The 26,969-nt window shown below is 40.9% G+C and overlaps 1 protein-coding gene across 1 annotated transcript in view; it reads right to left on the bottom strand.

Annotated features, from left to right (window-relative positions):
• ABCA13 (ATP binding cassette subfamily A member 13) overlaps positions 1-26,969 on the bottom strand; it is a 369,069-nt gene that overhangs the window by 36,481 nt on the left and 305,619 nt on the right. The window contains exon 56 of the mRNA XM_032430502.1: positions 1,993-2,143. Coding sequence (XP_032286393.1) covers positions 1,993-2,143 — 151 coding nt within the window. The remainder of the gene's footprint in view (positions 1-1,992; positions 2,144-26,969) is intronic.

Here is a 26,969-nt window from a genome sequence, read left to right as displayed (position 1 = left end):
ACTTTTGTAAGCATGGTCTGAACCAAAGCTGTCCCGGCTCACCTGGGACGGCTCCAGCCCTGAGAAAGGTGTGGAAAGGGACCCCCGGGCTGAGGGACCACAAGATAACTCCATGAATTTTCCACTCCCTTAGCCACCAAAGGGGCGCAGAAAGTAAGACTGAGCTGTTCGGGACACAAGAAGTTCCATGGTACTCAACGAGGAGCTCAGCATCCGGATCACGTATTCATCAAGAACACTTACTCCCGAGCTGGTTTACCAGATTTCAAAAGAAAACCCCGCCACCTTCTACCCATGGGGCTTAGGCAGGTTTCCTATCCCACCTGCGTCTCAGCTTCCCCATTTGTAAAGTAGGGAATAAGCATCTTATCGACCTCCTATGTTGCTGTAAAATACTTAGAATAGCGCCTAGCCCAGAACAAATACTGAAATGTTGGCTAAAAGTATTGTTTTCTGTTGCTTTGTAATAATCCCTTCTGGACACCCAATGATAAGCACATTAGAACAGATACGCCTGCTCTCTATTTCCCATATTTCTAAAATGGATGGGAGAGGGACCCTGGCCATAAGGGAACTAACTCCCCTGGGAACACACGTTCTGCCATCTCAGAAGGCTCCGAGCAAGTAGCAAGGCAGACCGCCAAACAGCTGCAGTTTCATGCAGGAAGTGAAGCCAGTTCCGAATCTGGTACCATGAAAATAACTTTTCTCCGTGGAGGAGCTCCGAAAAATGAGCCCGTAAGAGTGCCGAGAATCAGGAGGCAATCGCCCCAGATGACAGGACGTGCCGAGCCTTACTCTATTCACAGGAACTTCTCCGAGTGTGCATTTCCCCCGGGGCCAGCGAAGGGGCCAGAGTATGGCGTTTGCCAAGCATCTGCCTCTTTCATCAAAAACGAGCCAAGGGAGCTGACAGAGATAAACACCTTTGGAAGACAGAGCTCCTGATTAGTGTTGGGTTTCACTAGCTGCTTAACCACGATGAGCAGACCTCCAGGGGCGGACGGTTGTCTTGGCTTGATGAAGACGGGAGGTGGGGGACAGGAGCGGGGCCCTCCGAGGACGAGGAGGGTTTCTGCTTTACTTGCACTTAAGTTACAGAGCATCCATAAGAAATGGAGGCTGAAGAAGCATTACACAATAGCACACGGAATGAATTTTCATGGGCCAGTGAAAGAGTGGCTGTTAGTTTTGTCTCCCGTGAATTCTGGGACGCTCCTTGTCCTGTAGAATTGCATTGGAAATGCACCACGTAAGCCACTTATTTCTGATCCTTGTTCAGGATCCAGAAATGCAAAGAGCATTCCAGAATCTCTACAAGGGGCAGAAAAGGTAAAGCTGCACCCCCAGCACCTGCCATTCCAGTGGCTACCACTTGGCACGTTCTCTGAGCTGTCGGTCAAGGCTGTCAGCTCTGCTTGGCTGACCACCGCTCATAACAGGCAGAATGGCAGCTCTCTGGCTTTCTCAGGACCGTGCCCACCCCACCCTCCCACAGCGACGGAGGAAGGGCGTGGTCTGCGGTCTCTGCCACCTCTCCATCCTCTGGAGGCCACCCAGGGAAGGAGCCAGGTGGGCAGGTGTCAGCCCCCTCACCGGGAAGTCCTCCTTCCAACAACCCACCCCACTCCGCAGGCAGCCTGAGCCCTTCTCTGCGAACCAGCGGGAGGGTCTATGATGTTTGCTCCTGAATAAAAGTAACAGTCCAATAAATGCAAAAGGCACTTGGAGAGGAGACAAAGTTGCAAACACTTTTAGCTTTAACCCCAAGTGACTTCTGCACTCAGATCTATTTTAAATACATAATTAAATGCAACATTAACACATTTACTGTGTTTCCTTCCGTGTAATCAGATTGGAAACATCTTTCAGGTACGTTTAGCTGGCACTGTGGTTCCTTCTCAAGGGGTCAGAGAGCTCTGTTGGGACCGGAGGTGTTGGCCAAGCATTCCTTAGCAGGACACTTTTCTGAAAGACTCCGGGGAGTCTTACCTGAGGGATGCTCGGCTTGGGAATCCCACGGAGGCAGCAATAATAGTGCAGGTGTTCCCAGCCGGTCAGGAGCTCGTCCAGGGCGTCCTGCTGCGGACAGTAGCCAATGCGAACACCCGCCGCGCCCGCCAAAGACAGATCCACGAATTCTCTGCAAAGAGAAGCAGCCGCACAGTCCAGAAAATTCGGCTCCCCAGACAAACACCCATTCCTTTAACCCGGCTCATCCATGAGAGGTTCACTGCAGTCTGTCTAATGCAACTGATTAATGGAGCATAAATGGGTTCAGTGAATGAGTAGCATCCCACGTGTCTATGCTTGGCTCTGAGGCCACCGTTGCTTTTTATGTTAAAGAAAACCTTACACAGGGCCTCCTTGGTTAAGCATCTGACCCTTGAACAACACGGGATGTTAGGGGCACTGACTCCCGGGCTGGAGAAAATCCACGTTTAACTTTTGACTCCCTCAAAACCTAACTACTGACAGCCTATGTTGGCAGAAAGCATTACTGATAACAAACGGCTGATCAACCCATATTTTGTATGTTATATGTAGAATATGCTGTATCCTTAAAATAAAGTGAACTGGGGTGCCTGGGGGGCTCAGTCAGTTAAGCATCTGCCTTGGGCTCAGGTCATGATCTCAGGGTCCTGGGACTGAGCCCTGCATTGGGCTCCCTGCTCAGCGGGAAGCCTGCTTCTCCCTCTCCCTCTGCTCCTCCCCCTGGCTCGTGCTCTCTCTGTCTCTCAAATAAATAAACGAAATCTTAAAAAAAAAATAAATTAGAGAAAAGAAAAAGCTACTAAGAAAATCAAAAGGAAGAGAAAATACATTTACAGTCCTGGATTTATTGAAAAGCAAGCATCTCTGTCTATGTGAACCCGCAACCTTAAAACCCGTGTTGTTCAAGGATCACCTGGACAATGCCAGGCTTTGGTTTGAACCACTGCCTCTGGAAAAATTTCACTCGTTAGTTTTTTCTTTCCCTATTCTATCTTTTATTTTCCATGGTGGTAAAATGCACATCATATAAAATTTATCATTTTAGCAGTCGTTAAGGTATAAAAGTCAGCAGTAAGAAGGACATTTATGATGTTGGGCCCCCATCACCGCTATCCAGGTCTGTGACGCTTCTGACCCCACAAAAGGAAACCCCACTCCCAGAAATCGGTCACTGTCCCCCCAGTCTCTGGCAACCACTTATCAGCTTTTGTCTCTGTGGATTTGCCTAGTCCGGGTAGTTTACAGAAACTGAACAATATAGGATACGACTTCTGCAAGCGGGTTCTGTCACTTGGCATGTCTTCAAGGCTCATCCACGTTATAGCATGAATCTGTACTTCATTCTATTTCCTTTTATTGGTAGACATGCACACAGCAGTTTTTTTTTTTAAAGCCTCACTGCCATTTTATAAAACAGAAGCCCGCGTGTTACAGCGGTCCCCGAATTAACGAACGGACCAGTTCCAATAACCCTGCCTTGCACCTGGAAGTCTACCACATTTTTTCATCCCGTGCCCATTAGGCATAAGAGAAAAGAACCACATAAAGAAGAAAGAGGGGGAAAAAATAAGATTTAAAAAAAAGGAGGAGGGGGAAAAATAAGATTAAAAAAAGGAAGAGGGAGGTAATCATTTTTGTAATGAATAGAGTTCCGACTGTTAGAGTAGCTTCAGTTTACAGGAAAGTTGAACAGAAAGTGCGCGAAGTTCCCACACCCTACCTCGCCTCTCATCCAAAATCTCCCCCATCCTTACCATCCTGCATTGCTCTAGTGCTTTTGTTTCAATTCATGAACCCATATTGAGACATTATTATTCCCTTAGGTCCATACTCTACATTAGAGCTCACTTTTGGTGTTGTACATTTCTATGTGTTTTGTCAGATTCACAGCATCGTGTATCAAGAGCATCACAGAGAATGTTTCATCACCTTAGAGATCCTCTGTGCCCTGACCCTATTCATCCCTTCCTCCCCTCGCTGGTAACCACCGATCTTTTCACTGTCTGCATATCTTTGCCTTTTCAAAATGTCACAGAGCTGGAATCACGCAGCACACAGCCTTTTCTGATGGGCTTCTTTCATTAGCGATATGCATTTGAGGTTCCTCTGTGTCCTCTCACAGCCTGATAGCTCGTTCCTTACTGATGAATAATATTCCATTGTTTAGATGCACCCCAGGTTATTTATTCATTCACCTACTGAAGAGATCTCTGTTGCTTCCAAATTTTGACAATTACTAATAACACTGCTGTAAACATTAGTCTACAGGGTTTGTGTGTGTGTGTGTGTGTGTGTGTGTGTGTGTGTGCATGTAAGTTCTCAGGTCATCTGAATAAATACCCAGGAGAAGATTGCTGCATGATATCATAAGACCATGTTTAGTTTTTTAAGAAACTCACAAACTGTCCTTGGTAGTGGCCATACCATGTGCGTTTCCAGTAAATAAGGGCTCGTGTTGCTCCCAATCCTCACCAGTGTTTGGCACTGTCAGCATTTGGGATTTTAGTCATTCTAACAGGTGTGTATATATTCGTTGTTTACATGGGAAACTCCCTAATGACGTACGATGTTGCGCGTCCTTTCACGTGCTATTTGTACGTCTTGTAAATCTGTTTTTTTTTTTTTAAGATTTTATTTATTTATTTGACAGAGAGATAGAGAGAGAGCGCAGATAGTCACAGTGGCAGGCAGAGGGAGAGGGAGAAGCAGGCTCTCCGCTGGTGAGCCCGATGCAGGGCTCAATCCCAGGACCCCGGGATCGTGACCCGAGCCGAAGGCAGACACCTAACCGGCTGAGCCACCCAGGCGCCCCGTACATCTGTTTTAGTGAGGTATGCCTTCAGATCTTCTGACCACATTCTAATTTATTTTCTTATTCTTGGGTGCTTTGTATCTTTTGGAGACCAGTCTTTTATCAGATACGTGTTTTGAAACTATTTTCTCCCGATCTGTGGCTTGTGTGTTCAGTCCATTCAGTGTCCCTCACAGAACAGACTTTGTTTTTATTTTAATGGAGTCCAACTTATTCTTTGATTTGTACACTAATTAGAAGTGTCTTGTTTAATCCCTGAATATCTGGGGATCTTCCAGCTGTCTTTCTATTATTTCTAGCTTAATTCTATTGTCCTCTGAGGGCAGTATTTTGCATGTTCTCTAAAAATGTTAAGGTGTACTTTACAGCCCAGAATGTGGTCTATCTTGATGAATCGTCCATGTGAGCTTGAAAAGAAAGGGCATGCTGCTGTTCTTGAACAGAATATTCTAGAAATGTCAATCAGGTCCAGCTGATTAATGTGCTGCTTGGTTCAACTCTACCCTGACCCATTTTCTGCCTGTGGGTTCTGTTGGTTACTGAAAGGGGGACTGGATGCACTTTCTTCTCCTTCGGCAACACCATTCTGTCCTCCCAGATCCTGACACGCTTGGGTTTACACACATTAGGGGTCCCCTATAATTATATAATTAATACAATAATAATTACTACATTATTACATAATGATAAAGGAGCCAATCCTCCACAAGGATGTAACGGCCCCTAATGCCTCAAATTAACGTGGCTACTCGAACTTTCTTTTAATGAATATCAGTGTGATGGATCTTTCTTTTTCCCATTACAGTTGATCTGTCCGGGTCTTTACATTTCAAGTGGGAGTCCTGGGGCACCTGGGTGGCTCAGTGGGTTGAGCATCCGACTCTTGATCTCAGCTCAGGGCTTGATCTCAGGGTTGTGGGTTCAGGCCCTGTGTTGGGCTCCACACTGGGTGTGGAGCCTAGTTAAAAATAAATAAATAAATAAATAAATAAGTAAGTAAAACAAAGTGGGACTCTTTTACAAAACCTATATAGTTGGATCTTGTTTCTTCACCCACTCTGGTAGTTTGTCTTTCAATTGGCACAGCCCCACCAATTATATTTAGAACATTACATTTAACATGAGTTTTGATACACTTGAATTATATCAGCCATTGGATTTTTAAAAGATATTTATTTATTTATCTATTTATTTATTTATTTAGAGTGCAAGAGCAGGGGGAGGGAAAGGGGGAGGGAGAGAATCCCACGCATACTTTGCGTTGAGTGTGGAGCCCGACAGAGGGCTCGATCTCAGGACCCTGAGATTATGACCTGAGCCGAGACCAAGAGTCGGATGCTCAGCTGACTGAGCCCCCCAAGCGCCCCTATCCGCCATGTTTGTAACGATTTTCTATTCGGTCCCCTTGTTTCTCTTTCTTTTTCTGCCTTATCTGGTTTTAGTTGAGCATTCCATACTATTTCATTTTCTCTCCTCTCAGAATATCCATTATATTTCTTTTTAAAATTTTTTTTGCTGGTTGCTCTAGAGTTCATAATATACATTCACAACCATTCCAAGTCCATTTTCAAATAAAAATAAAGTGGAAATATCTTAATAACAGAGTGTTCTCAATTTCTCCTTCCCTTCCCACATAGTATTGCCACCATCCATGTCACTTAGCCATAAGCTACAATGGCTGGATACAATGTTGCTGTTACGATATTAAACAAACTGTTACTTATAAGACCAATTAAAAATGATAAATATAAAAGATCTTGAATTATTCCTTCTCTGATGTTCATCCATTCTTTATGTAAATCTGACTTTGTGACCTCTATTATTTTCCTACTTTCAACATTTCTTGCAAGATAGGTTTGCTGGCAAGAAATTCCTTCTCTTTTTATTTCTCCTTCAACTTTTGAAAGATAATTTCACTGGATTCAGAATTCTAGTGGGTGGTTATTTTTATCTGAAAGCTTTAATATTCCACTCCCTGTCTTCCTTCTTTCATGGTTTCCAGTAAGTTCAATGTCATTTTTAACTCTGTGGCTCTGTAGGTAAGGTATCTGTCCCCCATGCCAGCTTCCTTCAAGAATCTATCTTTGACTTTCTACAGGTTGAGTATCATATGATTAAGTGTAGGTTTTTGGTATTCCTTTTCGTTGGTGTTTTGTAAACATCTTCAATCTGCACTTTGTGATCCATCATACATTTTGGGAAGAAAATGCCATCATTATTCAAATATTTCTTCTGTCCCTTTCTCTTGTACTCCTTCTGGTACCACCATTATGCATACATGCCATGTGTTGTAACTATCACAATTCCCTGATATTCTGTTCCATATTTTCCTTTTACCTCTTTGCATTTCAGTTTCCAGAGTTTTTATTAATCTGTCTGCAAATTCACTGATTCCTTCCTCTGCTGTGTCAAGGCAACAATGAGCCCATCAGGGGCGTTCTTCCTTCTCTAGTTCTTTTCATTCTCATTCTTTCTCTCTGACAGTGTTTCTTTTTCTTTCTAGCATTTTTCTTCTTACAATGTCCATCTCTCTGCTAAATTACCCATTTGTTCTTGCATACTGTCTACTTTTCCCATTAAAGTCCTTAGCACATCAGAGTTATTTTAAACTCCCAATCTGATACTGCACCATCTGCCATATCAGGGTCTGGTTTTAATGCTCGTTTTGTCTCCATGGAATGTGTTTTTTGTCTTTCAGAGTGCCTTGTAATTTTTTGGTGGAAAGTTGGACATTATTTATCAGATAAAAAGAAATTTAGGTATGGGGTGCCTGAGTGGCTCAGTTGGTTAAGCCTCTGACTCTTGATTTCAACTCAGGTCACGGTCTCCAGGGTCCTGGGATGAAGCCCCATGTCAGACTCCCCACTCAGCAGAGCATCTGCTTATCTCCCTCTCCGTCTGACCCTCCCCTCACTCGCAAGCATGCTCTCTCTCTGAAATAAATAGATATATCTTTAAAAAAAAAAAGAAATTTAGGTAGATGTGTCTTTCATATTAATGTATGTTTATCCAGCTTGGAGTTAATTTGTAATTGTCATTTTCTGTAGATGAGGTATCAGAGGGTAAATCTCCTCAGGTGTCTTGTTTTTATCTCCCCTGTTGTTTTTTAGCCTCCCTACAGACTTCATCATAAATAGAGTCTGGGCTTCACTTCTTTTAGCCATGATTCCCTGTTTCTACTGAAGAGGTGGTGAGGGGTGTGTGGAAGGAAGTGTCTATCTTTAGAACTCAGTATTTTAGTGAGCCTGAGCTGAGTACTTCCTTGCCCCACATTGAAGGCTCAAGGGGGCTGGAGTGGGGTGTTAGGTTAGTGGTTAGGCATCGCTAAAACCCCCACTGGTTATGGTCTAGTAAAATATTTCCCATTAAGAGGAACAGAGGTCTTTGGGCATCTTTTAGAATGATTACTCTTCTCCCCCACAGAAGCACAAAGAGATTTTTCTACAACAAAGTGAGAACCTATGAGACTCTGGGAAATAAAACTCACAAAAGTGCCCCTGAGACCAGGCCCACTGGGTGTTTTTAACTCTCAAGCGAGCCCACACTGAACTTGTAGCCATTCATCAGCTAGAGTTTAGAGGTTGCTTCTGACACTTGCTCGAGCTGGGAGCTTCTGCCCCTGGTACGCTATGATGCTGTGCATCCAGCTGTCAGCCTCTCCAAGTGTGTGGGCTGAAGATCACTCTGTGACCTCAATTACCTGATGGATCTAAGAAGAGTTGCTTATTTTGGGTTTATTCAGTTATTTTCTTGTTGCAAGGATGTGAGAGATGATTTCCAAGCCCTTTACCTGTTGGACCACAGCCCAGAGTCAGTAACTTTTTCCAGTAGGGTTTTGTTCCATTGTTTCTAGGTTGTCTGCCTCCAACGCACAGGAAGAACTACATTTTATATTTCTCTCTCCATTCCCTCTATAATCTACCATTACTCATCAATTCAATGAACTTTTATTTTATTCGTACTTTCTTAAGATTTTATTTATTTATTGGAGAGAGAGAAAACATGAGCGGAGGGGACGGGCAGAGGGAGAGGGAGAAGCAGGGTCCCCGCTGAGCAGGGAGCCCGACGCGGGGCTCGATCCCAGGACCCTGGGATCATGAGCTGAGCTGAAGGCAGATGCTTAACCGACTGAGCAACCCAGGCGCCGCTTCAATGAACTTTTAATCTACACTCTGAAAAAACTTCTCAGGTACATCCGTGACATTGTTAATTTAATATTCAGTACTTTTAATTCTGTTCCTGTAAATGACAAATACACCAGAAAACTGGTTCTATGACCTACTGTGTACTTTTTAAAAGATTTATTTATTTTTAGAGAGAGAGAGAGCAAGCACAAGCAGGAGGGGCAGAGAGAGAGGGAGAGAGAATGTCAAGCAGCCTCCACGTTGAGCACGAAGCCTGACATGGGGCTTGATTTCACCACCCTGAGATCATGAGCTGAGCAGAAACCAAGAGTCAGACACTTAACCAGCTGCGCCACCCAGGAGCCCCACTATGTACTTTTATTCCTTTATACAGTCCATATCACATCCATATCCTTTTCTCTTTAAAGTTCAATGAGGGCATTTGTCATGAAACTTTTTCCCTTCATGTTATAAAACTTTCCTTTTTCAAATCCTAAGTATACCAAATCATATGTTTTAGTATTTTCTTAAATTTCTTAAAATTTTCTTAAAATTTCATAAGTCAATATATTATTTTTACAGTTCTACTCCTTCTTGTCTGTTCCAATAAGTTTTTGTACAATAATACTCATGTTGTACATGTTTTGTTGTTTACTCGTTCTTGCACAAGGGAAGAATTGGCTATGAAAAAAGCCACAAAAAGTAATAAGTGTTGGTAGGGTGTGGAAAAACTGAAACCCTTGTACACTTTTGTTTTCAAATAGTGTTGGTGCTATGAAAAACAGTATGGCATTTCCATAGGAAAAGTAAATAAAAACAGGGTTACCGTATGATTCAGTGATTCTACTTCTGCATATACAGTCAAAAGAATTGGAAGCAATAAAAGAAATACATTCATACATCAATTCATGCATCAGTGCTCATAGAAGCATTATTCACAATAGCCAAAAGATGAATAGCCCAAGTGTCCACTGATGAATTAATTGATAAACAGAACATGATAGGTACATCTATATACACAGAACAGTATTTGTCCTTGAGAAGTAAAGAAACCCTGACACACATGGCAAGGGAAACATAACCAAAAATAAACTATTGGGACTACACCAAAATAAAAAGCTTTTGCACAGCAAAGGAAATCATGAACAAAACAAAAAGCAACCTAGTGGGAAAAGATACTTGCAAATGACATATTCAATAAAGGGTTAGTATCCAAAATATATAAAGAATTTTTATAACTCAATACCAAAAAAACCCAAATAATCCAATTAAAAATTGGCAGAGGACCCGAATAGACATTTTTTCAAATAAGACACTCAGATGGCCAGCAGACACATGAATAGATGCTCAACATCACTCATCATCAGGGAAATGCGAATCCAAACCACAATGAGATATCACCTCACATCTGTCAGAATGGCTAAAATCAACAACACAAGATGTAAGAGATATTGGTGAGGATGCAGAGAAAGGGGACCCCTCATGCACTGTTGGTGGGAATGCAAACTGGTGCAGCCACTCTGGAGAACAGCATGGAGGTTCCCCAAGAAGTTAAAAATAGAACTACCCTACCACCCAGCAATCGCACTGCTAGGTATTTACCCAAAGGATATAAAAATACTGATTTGAAGGGGCACATGCACCTGATGTTTATAGCAGCATTATCAACCATAACCAAACTATGGACAGAGCCCAAATGTCCATGGACTGATTAATGGATAAAGAAGATGTGGTATATTCATACAATGGAGTATTACTAAGCCATCAAAAAGAATGAAATCTTGCCATTTACAAGGACTTGGGTGGAGCTAGAGGGTATTATGCTAAGTGAAATAAGTCAGAGAAAGACAAATACCAGATGATTTCACTCATATGTGGAATTTAACAAATGGAACAGATGAAAATAAGGAGAAAAAAAGAGAAAGAGAGAAAACAGGAAATAGACCCTTAATGATAGAGAACAAACTGAGGGTTGCTGGAGGGGAAGGGGGTGGGGGAATGGGCATTAAGGAGGGCACTTGTTGTGATGAGTGCTGGGTGTTGTATGTAAGTAATGAATCACTGACTTCTACTCCTGAAACTAATATTAGACCGTATGTGAACTAGCTGGAATTTAAATGAAAACTAATTACAAAAAATAATAATAATAATTTTTTAATTAAAAAAATTAAAAACCATCAAAAAATATAAAAAGGCAGCCTATACAAATGGTGGAATTTTTTGTAAATCATAGATCTAATAATGTACTTGTTCTGGAATATATAAATAATGCCTACAACTCAATAATAAAATTGCAAGTAACCCAACTTTTTAAACGGGCAAAATATCTGAATATAGATTTCTCCAAAGATGCACAAATAGCCAATAAGCATAGAAAAAAAATATGGCTGGTGCCATTAGTCATTAGGGAAATGCAAATCAAAACCACAGTAAAGTACCACTTCATACCCCCTAGAATAGCTACAATCAAAAGACATAATACATGCTTGTGAGGATGTGGAAACATTCTAATCTTAATGCATTACTGTTAGGGATATAAAATAGTGCAGTTACGGGGCACCTGGGTGGCTCAGTCGTTAAGCATCTGCCTTCATCTCAGGTCATGGTCCCAGGGTCCTGGGATCGAGCCCTGCATCGGGCTCCCTGCTCCACGGGAAGCCTGCCTCTCCCTCTCCTTCTGCCCCTGCTTGTGTTTCCTCTCACTGTGTCTCTCTCTGTCAAATAAATAAATAAAAATCTTAAAAAAAAAAAAAAAAGTAGTGCAGCTGCTTTAAAAAACAGCTTGCAGAGTCTCAGCTGCTCCACTGAGCGTTATCTGCTGTATGACCCAGGATGACTCCTAGCTAGCCACTCAAAAGATCTGAAAACATATCCATGAGAAAACTCGCACATTCAACGTCTGTGAGAGCATGACCCGGAGTAGTGAAAAAGCAGAAACAACCTAATGTTCAACGATTGAGGAATGGATGGACAAAATTTGGCACATTCACTCAATGGAGTGTTGTTCAGTCATGAAAACAAAGTATAAATACATGCTACAACACAGATGAACTTTGAAAACATACGCGAAGTGAAAGAAGAGAAACACAAAAGACCACGTATTGTATGATTCCATTTTTATGAAATGTCCAAAAAAAGTAAAACCTGAGAGACAAAAAGGAACTTAACTGTTGGCAAAGGCTGGGGGATGGAGAAGTAGGGAATGACTGCTCGTGGGACAAGATCTCTTCTCAAAGCGATGAAAATGTTAGGGAATTACACACTGGAAACAGTTGCACAGTTTTGGGACTACACTGAAAACCACCCAATTGTTGCACTTCGTGTGAGTATCACGGTGCATGAATTCTACCTCAATCAGAACAGTTTGTCAGCATATGCAAAGGCTAAAAGGCACATGCCGTCCAGAAGCAATTTCATTCCTTAATATGTACACAACATAAGGGTCTTCTTGGGTTCACCAACAAATGTTCTAGAACACCCATAGCACGTATCTGCCAATACTAACCCAAATGAACAAACTATTACAGCAAGAACAGTGCGGCTGTATCACAAAGTGATACGGCCAGAGAGAAGCCACTCACCAAGGAGTATACACTGTATGGTTTCATTTTTTTTTAAGATTTTATTTATTTATTTTTTGCAACTCATGCTCATGCGAGTGGGCAGAGGAGCAGAGGGAGAAGCAGACTCCCTGCTGAGCAGGGAGCCTGACTCGGGGCTCAAAAATTCATCAAGCCTCATACTTAGGATTTTTAGCTATTCTACATCTCAATTTATTTTTTTTTAAATTTTTTTTATTGTTATGTTAATCCCCATACATTACATCATTAGTTTTAGATTTAGTGTTCCATGATTCATTGTTTGTGCCATAACACCCAGTGCTCCATGCAGAACGTGCCCTCCTCAATACCCACCACCAGGCTAACCCATCCTCCCAACCCCCTCCCCTCTAGAACCCTCAGTTTGTTTTTCAGAGTCCATCGTCTCTCATGGTTCTTCTCCCCCTCCGAATTCCCCCCTTCATTCTTCCCCTCCTGCTACATTCTTCTTCTTCTTTTTTTCTTTCTTAACATATATTGCATTATTTGTTTCAGAGGTACAGATCTGAGATTCAACAGTCTTGCACAATTCACAGCGCTTACCAGAACACATACCCTCCCCAGTGTCCATCACCCAGTCACCCCATCCCTCCCACCCCGCCCCCCACTCCAGCAACCCTCAGTTTGTTTCCTGAGATTAAGAATTCCTCATATCAGTGAGGTCATATGATACATGTCTTTCTCTGTTTGACTTATTTCGCTCAGCATAATACCCTCCAGTTCCATCCACGTCGTTGCAAATGGCAAGATCTTATTCCTTTTGATGGCTGCATAATATTCCATTGTATATATATACCACATCTTCTTTATCCATTCATCTGTTGATGGACATCTTGGCTCTTTCCACAGTTTGGCTATTGTGGACATTGCTGCTATAAACATCGGGGTGCACGTAGCCTTTCGGGTCCCTACTTTTGTATCTTTGGGGTAAATACCCAGTAGTGCAATTGCTGGATCATTACATCTCAATTTAAAGTTAACATTTTAAAAATGGCTCATCTGCACACGCTAATTTATAAAACTCCTTGCACCAGTTTTAGCATTTAAATATGTTTATCTATGTTCTGCTGGAATGAGTTTTCCTGGTCTCCTAAAAACCCTGCCCAAATCAACTAGCTCTATGACAATTTAAGTGTATGAAACTTATATTTATTTATTTTTAAAGATTTTATTTATTTGAGAGAGAGAGAAAGAGAGAGCACACTAGTGGGGTGGGGGGGAGGGTGGAGTAGAGACAGAGGGAGAAGCAGACCCCCACTGAGCAGGGAGCCTGATGCAGGGCTTGATCCCAGGATCCCAGGTTCATGACCTGAGCCAAAGACAGACGCTTAACCGACTGAGCCACCCAGGCATCCTGAAACTTATATTTAAACAGTACAAGCCATTTAAAGATATGGGAGATCTATTCAAATTATCCTTCTCACCGTTCAGTGGCCCCAAGGCCCCTCCTGCCTCCGCAGTGCTCGCATCCATGTTTATTCCTTCCCGGTTGGGATCTCTGAGCTTCAGACCACGTTACTAATGGCAGCCAGGGATGTAGGAATTGAACAATGGAAAGAATATGATTCTCTGTCTTCAGAACTACTCATCACACTAATGGCTGCCTAATTTCGAGTGACACGGGAGTGACATTTTTAATTTAAGGATAAGATTTCACACTGGAGTGGAATGAAGAGCCCTTCTGTCCACTTTCAGAGCAGAACATCTTCTGTTGGCCATGCAAGTAAAACGCTTTCACTTGCTCTGAGTTTGTGGAAATTACCCCACTCAAATCTTGCACATTAGAGATCTATCAGTTCTCTGGTGTTTGTTATGACTTGGCATCCACCACTGTGGGTGGTTTGGTAGAATATCTGCAGAAAGGAGCCCAGGGCTCCTGAACCAAAGGGGAGCTAGGTCTCCAAAAAGCATTAAAGACACATTAAAAGCGTCCTGTGGCCTCTCTGTTCTTTTTTTTTAATTTTTTATTGTTATGTTAATCACCATACACATTACATCGTTAGTTTTTGATGTAGTGTTCCATGATTCATTGTTTGTGCATAACACCCAGTGCTCCATGCAGAACGTGCCCTCTTTAATACCCATCACCAGGCTAACCCATCCTCCCACCCCCCTCTAGAACCCTCAGCTTGTTTTTCAGAGTCCATCGTCTCTCATGGGTCCTCTCCCCCTCCAATTTCCCCCCCTTCATTCTTCCCCTCCTGCTATGTTCTTCTTCTTTTTTTTTTCTTAACATATATTGCATTATTTGTTTCAGAGGTACAGATCTGTGATTCAACAGTCCTGCACAATTCACAGCGCTCATCGTAGCACATACCCTCCCCAACGTCTATCACCCAGCCACCCCATCCCTGCCACCCCACCCCCCACTCCAGCAACCCTCAGTTTGTTTCCTGAGATTAAGAATTCCTCATATCAGTGAGGTCATATGATACATGTCTTTCTCTGATTGACTTATTTCCCTCAGCATAACACCCTCCAGTTCCATCCACGTCCTTGCAAATGGCAAGATCTCATTCCTTTTGATGGCTGCATAGTATTCCATGGTATATATATACCACATCTTCTTTATCCATTCATCTGTCGATGGACATCTTGGCTCTTTCCACAGTTTGACCATTGTGGACATTGCTGCTATAAACATCAGGGTGCACATACCCCTTCGGATCCCTACATTTGTATCTTTGGGGTAAATACCCAGTAGTGCAATTGCTGGATCATATGGTAGCTCTATTTTCACCTTTTTGAGGAACCTCCATACTGTTTTCCAGAGTGGCTGCACCAGCTTGCATTCCCACCAACAGTGTAGGAGGGTTCCCCTTTCTCTGCATCCCCGCCAACATCTGTCATTTCCTGACTTGTTAATTTTAGCCATTCTAACTGGTGTGAGGTGGTATCTCATTGAGGTTTTGATTTGGATTTCCCTGATGCTGAGTGATGTTGAGCACTTTTTCATGTGTCTGTTGGCCATTTGGATGTCTTCTTTGGAAAAATGTCTGTGCATGTCTTCTGCCCATTTCTTGATTGGATTCTTTGTTCTTTGGGTGTTGAGTTTGATAAGTTCTTTATAGATTTTGGATACTAGCCCTTTATCTGATATGTCATTTGCAAATATCTTCTCCCATTCTGTTGGTTGTCTTTTGGTTTTGTGGACTGTTTCTTTTGCTGTGCAAAAGCTTTTTATCTTGATGAAGTCCCAATAGTTCATTTTTGCCCTTGCTTCCGTTGCCGTTGGCGATGTTTCTAGGAAGAAGTTGCTGCGGCTGAGGTCGAAGAGGTTGCTGCCTGTGTTCTCCTTTAGGATTTTGATGGACTCCTGTCTCACATTGAGGTCTTTCAACCATTTGGAGTCTATTTTTGTGTGTGGTGTAAGGAAATGGTCCAGTTTCATTCTTCTGCATGTGGCTGTGCAATTTTCCCAACACCATTTGTTGAAGAGACTGTCTTTTCTCCACTGGACATTCTTTCCTGCTTTGTCAAAGATTAGTTGACCATAGAGTTGAGGGTCCATTTCTGGGCTCTCTATTCTGTTCCATTGATCGATGTGTCTGTTTTTGTGCCAGTACCACACTGTCTTGATGATGACAGCTTTGTAGTAGAGCTGGAAGTCCGGAATTGTGATGCCGCCAGCTTTGCTTTTCTTTTTCAACATTCCTCTGGCTATGCGGGGTCTTTTCTGGTTCCATACAAATTTTAGGATTATTTGTTCCATTTCTTTGAAAAAAGTGGATGGTATTTTGATGGGGATTGCATTGAATGTGTAGATTGCTCTAGGTAGGATTGACATCTTCACAATATTTGTTCTTCCAATCCATGAGCATGGAACGTTTTTCCATTTCTTTGTGTCTTCCTCAATTTCTGTCATGAGTATTTTATAGTTTTCTGAGTACAGATCCTTTGCCTCTTTGGTTAGATTTATGCCTAGGTATCTTATGGTTTTGGGTGCAATTGTAAATGGGATCGACTCCTTAATTTCTCTTTCTTCTGTCTTGTTGTTGGTGTATAGGAATGCCACTGATTTCTGTGCATTGATTTTATATCCTGCCACTTGACTGAATTCCTGTATGAGTTCTAGCAGTTTTGGGGTGGAGTCTTTTGGGTTTCCACATAAAGTATCATATCATCTGCAAAGAGTGAGAGTTTGACTTCTTCTTTGCCGATTTGGATGCCTTTGATTTCTTTTTGTTGTCTGATTGCTGTGGCTAGGGCTTCTAATACTATGTTGAATAGCAGTGGTCATAGTGGACATCCCTGCCGCATTCCTGACCTTAGGGGGAAAGCTCTCAGTTTTTCCCCATTGAGAATGATATTCGCTGTAGGTTTTTCATAGATGGCTTTTATGATATTGAGGTATGTACCCTCTATGCCTATATTCGGAAGAGTTTTGATCAAGAAAGGATGCTGTACTTTGTCAAATGCTTTTTCTGCATCTATTGAGAGGATCATATGATTCTTGTTCTTTCTTTTGTTAATGTATTGTATCACGTTGATTGATTTGCGGATGTTGAACCAACCTTGCAGCCCAGGGATAAATCCCACTTGGTCATGGTGAATAATCCTTTTAGTGTACTGTTGGATCCTATTGGCTAGTATTTTGGTGAGAATTTTTGCATCCATGTTTATCAAGGATATTGGTCTGTAATTCTCCTTTTGATGGGGTCTTTTTCTGGTTTGGGGATCAAGGTAATCGTGGCCTCATAAAACGAGTTTGGAAGTTTTCCTTCCATTTCTATTTTTTGGAACAGTTTCAGAAGAATAGGTATTAATTCTTCTTGAAATGTTTGGTAGAATTCCCCTGGGAAGCCATCTGGCCCTGGCTTTTGTTTGTTGGGAGATTTTTGATGACTGCTTCAGTTTTCTTAGTGGTTATAGGTCTGTTCAGGTTTTCTATTTCTTCCTGGTTCAGTTCTGGTAGTTGATACATCTCTAGGAATGCATCCATTTCTTCCAGGTTATCTAATTTGCTGGCATAGAGTTGCTCATAATAGGTTCTTATAACTGTGTATTTCTTTGGTGTTGGTTGTGATCTCTCCTCTTTCATTCATGATTTTGTTGATTTGGGTCATTTCTCTTTTCTTTTTGATAAGTGTGGCCAGGGGTTTATCAATCTTGTTAATTCTTTCAAAGAAGCAGCTCTATCTCTGTTTTGTTAGCTCAGATACCTGCTGCTCTGTGAGTAGCTAAAATTCTTTATCAAAATGTAGGAGAAAAGAATTGTCTAGAGAGATCAACTGATACCTCAGAGTTTGGGTGTACAGGACCCATTTCAGTGGTGCTTTGTTATAATCCAAATGGACACCAAGTGGGCACAGCCCTGAGGAAATTTGCATATAAAAGGTCATCTGTTATACAGCAAACAATGAATCATGGAACACTACATCAAAAACTAATGATGTACTGTATGGTGACTAACATAACATAACAAAACAAACAAACAAATAAATAAAAGGTCATATGATAATGACGCTCTGGGATGAGGCCAGAGTTTAGCATCTAAGCCAGAGTTCATCCCACCTGACCTAGAAGAAGATGAGCCCATGGCTAAATTCTCAACCTATCTGTGAGTGATGCTAACGAAACTTTTTCTACATCAAGCCTACTGTCAATCACATTTATATGTTATTAGAAAATGCTCTCATCTATCTTGTGGTTTGCACACCCCTGCATGTCAGTTATCTGAACCTGATAAAGGAGGTCATAACATTCTGTATGCTTTATGCTTCAGCACCTCTTGGAAAGGCAAGACATTTTTCAGGCGAGGATCTGACACAAAAATGAGCTCCAAGTGGCTTTTATCATGATGCATGCTGACCAGCTTTTTCCCCCCTTTCTTTATTTAATGATGTAACAGTGAGGAATTCTGAAAATTAAATAAAATGTTTTGAGCTTTCTGAGAGGTCTCTGCCAAGCCAATGTTTCAATATTCAGTAAGATTTCGCCTGGGTTCTACCTCTCACTTCACGTATTTAATTCCCTTTATATTATCAGCAGTCTGTAAGCTGCCAAAGTGAGTTAAAAAGAGCCAACAAAGAACCATTCAGTGGCCCTGGGTTGCTTTGCTTCCTAGTCAGATTTTTAAACTTGTCTGCCTTCAAACTGCTTGAGGCTTTATTGCCACTGTCCAAACATCATCCCAGGGTTTACCCACTAATGCACCCAGAGCCTTCTTGGTCAGGTGAGGGCAGGGCTGTTTTCACAACTGGTTCCTAAGTAACCAGACTGTCCATGAGCTGCACCCATTGGCTCTTGGATGTGAGCCATGTGTGAGGAGAAGCTTCTGTGCCCGTGAGTAAAGCCAGTAACGGGATCTACACCCTCCATAATGGCTGCACGTGGCTTCAGAAAGGGTATCATGCCGCCATGTTGTTTTGTTTCTTAAATGTGGATCAGTAAGATGTTTTTACCTCGTCTGCTGAAGGCTAGAATAAGTCCACTCCCTGGATTTAAACCTACACATGCACACCCCCCACAGATTTTACCATCTATATTCTTATAAATGACATGTGAAATACATGTGCAGATATCAAGCATATTTAGAAGTATCATTCATGCGAGAAACCAAGTCTTTCGAGCCAGCATAAGAGATAGATACTGACCTCTACACAGGTTAGGGCTGTTCAGCCACAGGTACACCAAGTCAATGACCACCCTCTCAACCAATCTTAGTGTCTTCCTGTCAAAGCTATACCTGAGCAAGGCTGACCATCAGCCCCACCGTATCTGGCATATTCCTTTTACTTCCATCCACAGATGTTAAAGAGAAGGAGGAAGGGAAGGAGTGCTGGGACTGAGAAGACAGTCACCACTCACTTCACACTATGCGACTGAGGCAAGTCCTTCACCTGCCTGGCCTCTGGCTCTTCACCCGTAAGATGAAGGTGTTGAGTCATTTATTGAGGAACTACTTTGTAGCTCTTCAGAGAGCTCATGACCAAACTAACTTAGCAACCATGTATCCTACCACCTAACTCCAGTGGAGTTTTCTCAAGAACACTGGGTTGGGATTCAAACAGAAGTACACTTATGACAAGAGAGAGTGCAATCATTCACGTAGGAGGTACTTAAGCTGTGATTTTTATTCACTTTTATCTCCCTTCTGCACCTAACTAAAGGAGAAGCCACAAATCTGATTAAGTAATGTCCTTTCAAAACAGTAAAATTATAGCTAATTATATTTTCATACTGCCAAGATTTTGCCTTCTTCCCCACAAGAAAATGCTACGGATTTCTGGCAACAAAATGGCTCATTTCATCTATTCTCTGGGCGTAGCATGGGTCAGTCTTCTAGCCTAGTAATTTATGCAAGGAAGAGAGTAGTTAAGACAACAGAGACTTGTTTATAAAGAATAAATGGTGCCGTCTGCTTTTCACCCACTCCGCTCTCACTGAGACTCTTCATCTGATGCTTCTTTCATTTGAGGCGTCACCATGGCAACACCTACCCATCCACATGTTTAGGAACTATCCAGAAACCATGAGCACAGCTCCAGATTGTCTGCACCCCTTTACCAGACTCTCTTCTGCCTCAGGTCAGTGTTAAAATATAAGCAAAGTTTTCCATAAGTTCACAGACTCAGGATGATCAATATGAGTGTCACGGATTCACAGGGTAATTATCTGTAATATAGCTTGCACATATTCATATGAAAGTAAATTCAAATTCTTTTAAGTGCATTATCAATTCCATGGTATTGCCAGGAAGATTTTTTTTTTTCACTTTAAACAGTTCAAATTACTCCAATGTTGGGTATCTCTAATTATTTAAATTACATAAAGAATCTTCATATAAAGAAACACTAAAACCTATGACATTTACAAGAAACTGATAAAGTGTGAATGTTGGTACAACTATTTTCCACCTACCTGATACTTTGAATATTTAAGCAGGGGCAGGCAAACTCACGAGCATCCTAATTTTCTCAAAGCAGGAGTTTTTAAAAAATTCCTATGTTAGAAGTATGTTATTTTACTATGTCATGTCTCAAAATCTACTAAGAATCACTATCATAAAAAATAATTCAGAGTATGTAAGGGATGAATCACTGAATTCCACTCCTGAAACCAATATTGTACTGTGTTAACTAAACACAGTACAGAGAATTTAAACAAAAATTTGCAAAGAAAAAAAAAATACATTGCAAATGAAGCTATCAGCAAGACAGCTTCATGTTTTATTGTTAATAAGCTGGTAATATGGGACACCTGGGTGGCTCAATCGGTTAAGCATCTGCCTTCGGCTCAGGTCATGATCTCTCTCCTGGGATCGAGCCCCACTTTGGGCTCCCTGCTCCACAGGGAGCTTGCTTCTCCCTCTCCCTCAGCTCCTCCCCGTGCTCATGTGCATGTGCTCTCTCTCTCTCCCCCAAATAAATAAATAAAATCTTAAAAAAAATAAGCTGTTGATAAACCGTAACATAATTCTTCAGTTTGATAGTATTTAAAGTTTTTAGTCTTTCAGAAATTATATTTTTCCACACACACAAAAAAAATACACCACCATGGAGAATTCCAGGTTGTTTTCCTTTCACAAATGGACTGAAAGTCCATGTAAGAGAGTGACACTGCCCCACGTGGAGATGCTGGTGAGGATGGGAGAGACATGTCACCCCCTATCTCTGGCCACGTCCAGCCCTGACCTCTAGACCAATGTCATGTTGCTCTCCCCCACCATGCTAGGGGTAAAACAATGCAATGGAAAGATCCATTAAAAAAGAAGAGAGGGGGTGGTATGTGGAATCAGGAATATACAAATTTGTATTGTTTATACCAAGGCGTTAGTAGGATTCCTAAAAAGCAGCAAAAGATTATGTGTTATAGAGAGTTTATTTGTAGAGGAAACCAGAGAAGCTAGCCACGGGCTAAACACCCTCCAAATTATCAGGAGAAATGTGGGTCCATGTGGACAACAGAAACGAGTCATCAACAAAAACAACAAAAGGACTAGACCATATAGTGAGGTAATTCAACAAAGAGAATATCGGCATTACGTTACAAAGCACAGTATAAAACGACAGGATAGCATGAGCATAAAATAACTTCTCTAGCAACAAAATAAATATAAACGGATAAGGTCAATGATTAAAGCAAAAGACTCTTAAAAATAAATAAATAAATAAATATGAATAAATAAAAGAAAGCAAAAGATGCTTAGAGTGAACCACAGGCAAACGCATCAGTCAATGCTAAGAGAGGCACATCTTGAGTGCAGAGACAGAGACAAGGAACAGGCAAGACAACAAAAAGAAGAGTTCACAATATTATTATCAGATACACTGTGAGCATGAAAAAATCCACATGTGGAAGAAATATGACCCACGTAGATTTCCTGGTCCACCGAAATACAAACAATAGGAAAAAAAAAATCATACCCTTTTGGAGCTTCAAAATAGAAGCTCTTTCCAAAAAGAAAAATTAAATGATGCTGTGAACTATCTAGAAGAAAATTAAAAAATGAAGTCATATGTTGAATGTTATCTAAAACAATGGTCAAAGGAAAATTCGTGGATTTAAATTTTTTTGGTAAGCGAGAAGAAATAACTGGACTTAATTAATTATCACACTAAAAATTTAGGAAAAGAACAAAAGGACATCTAGGGATTGCAGAGGAAAGAACAGTTAAAGTAGAAATTAAATAAATAGAAGACAAGATTTTATGGAACAATTAAATAAATGGTGGAATCCATGAAAAAGAACAGATGAATGATCGCTCCCTCTAGAAAAAGAAAGGTAAAAATCACAAAGCCAGAAATGCGAAATAAAAATGAGGACACTGTAAATATCCAGGAAATTAAAACAATAGGAAGACACCCCTTCTCCCAAATCTGCACACTTGAAGAAGTGATCTTCGGGGAAACGTCCACAGCCTGGCCCAACCCACAGCCTGGGTACCTCAACAGAGACCAACTACCACCTTCAAAATTGAAAAGCAAATGTTGAAAAGTGACTCCTGCTCACTCCTCTCTCCCAGTACACAGATCTGTGCACGGAAGGCACACAAAGCTAAACAGGAAACCTCTGGAAAGGAAAAATGGACCCCTGGAAAATGGTCATACCTTTCTATAGTCTCTGAATATCTTCACTGTGTGCACACATTGCATCATCAAAAATATTTAAAATGATAATGCCAAATGCCAAAACACCATCCAAAAAATAATATGTAACCTGATAAAAAGAATTTTAAAAGGAAACTGATATTTTAGAGCAATGGAGTATTCCTACAAAGCTCACAACCTTTAAAATATACTCCTGCATGATATGTGTGCTAGCTCAAGGATAAGGAGCATCATCATCCCTCTGCAAATCACAACACATTAGCATCATTATGGAGGGGTTACCAAATGTACACTATTTACACTCAACTACTTCTGGTAATCATCTGCCATATTCAAAGGTAACAAATGATATCAAAATCTCCACTTTATCCCTGTCCATGTAGGATGCCCATTTATCTTTTACAATTATATCTAGAAAGATGAAAAGAAAAAGAGCATGAATTATAGTGTATTAGTCCCTTTGAAAGGAAAGTACGTATTTCAGTACGTACTAAGATGGAACAGGAGATCAAAAAAATGGAATTGAATGGAAAGGAAAGGAAAGGAAAGACAGCATCTTCTCCCACCATGGTTCTCAACATGGATTGACACTTCATTCCTCAGAAAGTCCTGACTCAACCTCACACTTCTCATGCTCAAACCATAGGTGACTCCACTTCTTTCAAGGACCTTGTTCAAAATGTGCGGTATATTTCCTTTCTCCTCAGTTCTTTGCTCCTGCTTCAGTCTCCATCAAAGCTCACCTCCACCTCTGAGAACCAAACCACCAAAGGAAAGGTCGTCTGCCCATGCTACGCCACATGTTACCTTGTTGTCTGTGATTAACCCAGACCACAACTCTAACTTCCAGCTCAAAATCACATCTCTAACATTTCCCGAAAATGCCCACAGAATGAAACACAACCTCACCCCATGGAAAAGTAATGCAATAATCTCTAAGGGCATCTTAGTAGCTAAGAAACAGAAAGTTAGAAAATACAATAAAATTTGGAGGGAAAACTGTCACAAAAAAAAAAGAAGAAAGAAAGAAAGAAAGAAAGAAAGAAAGAAAGAAAGAAAGAAAGAAAGAAAGAAAGAAAGAAAAACACTTTAGTTCCCGTCCTAGTAAATATTCAAATCGCAGAAGAGAATATGTGGGAAAAAAAAAAAAAACAAGTAGGTACACCTTACACCCCCCCCCCTCTCCTCCCCCCCCACACACAGGTAGACAGCACCCGGATCCCGGCTCAGAGAAGTAGAAAGTGTCCAAGCTCAAGACAGGGCTGCTGGACCCTCGGTGCTGCTCTGAGTCAGAGCCTGCTTCATGCTCTCGCTGGTTCAGAGTGTTGCAGAAAGACAGTGAAGGCGAGAAGGACACCACCTCCACACAGAGGATGTAGGGAAGGTACAAGCCGGCTGGAAATCAAGACTGAGGTGGGCGGGCTGTCCTCCACTAAAACTCCGGCTGTACTTGTGAATCCAATCCACAGCCAGCACCGACATGAGGGAGAATCCCACTCTCCACGGCTGTCGAGTCCCATCAGCTAGTTGGAGTTCACCTTTTCTGAGACTAGGAAAACACCACCTCCTAAAATTAACAGTAAGAGCGGATAGGGAACAATATCCAGGAAAGTGAGCGTGCCTGAAAAATTCAGGAAACATGGAGGCATGCCCGGTGGAATGCAGGACAAAACAGCCTCAATTATGAACGCCAAGTGCAGAGAGAAAGGATTGGGGTAAAGGAGCAACAAAATGAAATAACAAGTCTCCTAGGATGAGGGTCATAGGGAACTGGTTAAAATAAGGAAGGACTGCAAAGAAACCAAGATTATTTTCTTGAAATTTTTTTTAAAAAGTGTATGAACGAAGGCTCAAAATACTAAAAAAGAAAAAAAGAAGAAAGAAAAGGAAAAAACTCTGAAAGCTTGATAATTCCTGACAACAGTTAATGGGTTTTATTTTCTGGCTTGTTTTGGTTAACTTCAGCAGAAAGAAAATGAAACCTATAAATATCTGAACAAAAAGCAAAGTGAGGCTGACTGCCAGAAGGCAATGATGAAGCAATTTCCAGAAGCTTTCAAGAAAAATGTGTGACCGAACGTTTGTACGTGCAAGCTGTCTTTCACAAGGGAAGCCACTGGAAGTAACTCTCTGATATTCAAGGGATCAGAACATTTATTCCCCATCTATTATCTTTCATTTATTTGTTTTTAACTTTTGTTTTTTAGAAAGAGAGAGAGCAGAGGGATGGAGGGGCAGAGGGAGAGGGAAAAGAGAATCTTTTTTTTTTTTAAGATTTTATTTATTCATTTGAGAGAGAGAGAGAGTGCGAGCAGTAGGGAGAGGCAGAGGGAGGAGCAGATGCCCCGCTGAGCAGGGAGCCCGACATGGGGCTCGATCACACGAGCCTGAGATCATGACCTGAGCCAAAATCAAGAGTGGGATGCCCAACCAACTGAGCCACCCAGGCGTCCCCATTATTTTTCATTTAAAGAACAGAACAAAACTCTATGTAAGATGAATTTTTAACAAAATGAGAATTGGGCATTATTAAAATGAATGAAAAGCTAGCAGTTGGTTTTGAAACACATTAAAACAGACATATAGCTACATGAATGATGCACATACCACACATGTATTTCTGACTTTAAAAAGAGAATAATGCAAAAATTTAACAACAAAGCTGAATCTAAACCCCCAGAACATATTATCAAGACTGAAGAGGAAAAAGACAGATCTAAAAATAATATAACAGTTTTTGTTAATTATACTGCAATAACATATATATCAGGAATATATACATATTAGGAACAAGTTACTGGGTGTTAAAAAAAATATCTCTTTCCTATTTAGATCATTCTTTCCTCAAGCCTGAAGATTTTTTTCACTACCACTATGGCATTTTGAATTTGATTTTCATTTCTTTTTTTTTTTTTTAAGATTTTATTTATTTATTTGGTAGAGAGAGAGAGCACACAAGCAGTGGGAGTGGCCAGCAGAGGGAGAAGCAGACTCTCCGCTGAGCAGGGAGCCTGATGCGGGGCTCGATTCCAGGACCCTGGGATCATGACCTGAGCCGAAGGCAGACGCTTAACAACTGAGCCACCCAGGCGCCCCTTGATTTTCATTTCTGATAACCACTTGTATTATTTACACATGAATCTTTTTTCTGATTATAAAACTAATATATTTGTATTGTGTAAATCACAGAAATCTTTAAGAATAAAACTAAAGTTACCAATAACAGTATTACTCAGAAATAAATAGTTTATGTGCTTCCTCCAATAAAAATTAAAATTAAAATAAATTCTTAAAAAAAAAAAGAAAAGAAGGACACATCTGGAGATCCTTAGACCTAAGTGACTGGAATTCAAAAAAATGTGTCACTACTGCTTCTGGTAATTCTGGCTTTTGAAAGGTTCAAGGCACTACAAATGGTCAAATGGGATTGCAAGTGGCAATGCAAAGGTGGTTTGTAGTTAGTAAATCTAGACATCTAATTAAATATGTATATTGAATACACATTTTACCTTTATCACCTTCCCAAATTACATTGAAATGATATCACACACCACATGAAGCCCAGTTACCATAGAATGTATATAATTCCCATGTAAGATAACTAGAAAGAAAAAAGAGCTCTTGAAAATGTAAAAAATACAACTGAAATCAAATAATAAATAATTGGAAGGTGAAGTTGAAAAAATCTTCCAGAAAGATGAAAAAGAAGGTAAAGAGATTGAAAACAGAAGAGAAAGTATTGTGTTCTAAGAGACACAACAACTTAATAACAGGTAAGCAAGAAACAGACAACAAAGAAAACACAGGTGAGAAAATTTTATAAAAGAAAAAAAATCAAGAAAATTTCTTAGCACAAAAAGAAGTAAGCTTACAGATTAAAAGGATCCACTTTTAAGCATAATAATAAATTTAAAAGCACAATAAATTTTAAAAAGCATAATAATAAATTAAAAAAAAAAAAAAAGAAGACCCATGCCATAGCATATCCTCATGAAATTTCCAAACATAGGAACAGAGAAAAGATTCTAAAAATTCCAAGGTGGGGAGAGTACCACTCCAAAAATCAAGTTATAATGGCACTGGATTTCTCAAAATCAGCCCTAAATCTTAGAAGATATGGTGGAGAAATGTATTCAAAATTTGGAGGGAATAGGATTTCTTTTTTTTTTTTTTTTAAGATTTTACTTATTTATTTGAGAGAGAGAGAGACAGAGATAGCAAAAGAGAGCATGAGCAGGGAGGAGAGGGAGAAGTAGGCTCCCTGATGAGCAGAGGGCCTGATGAGGGGCTTGATCCCAGGACCCTAGGATCATGACCTGAGCCGAAGGCAGACACCCAACCGACTGAGCCACCAGGCACCCCTAACCTGGGTTCTATACCTAGCCAA

Source organism: Phoca vitulina, unplaced genomic scaffold (genome assembly GCF_004348235.1).
Source record: "Phoca vitulina isolate PV1807 unplaced genomic scaffold, GSC_HSeal_1.0 scaffold44, whole genome shotgun sequence".
Taxonomy (NCBI): domain Eukaryota; kingdom Metazoa; phylum Chordata; class Mammalia; order Carnivora; family Phocidae; genus Phoca; species Phoca vitulina.
This window is presented reverse-complemented; position numbering and strand designations above follow the sequence as displayed.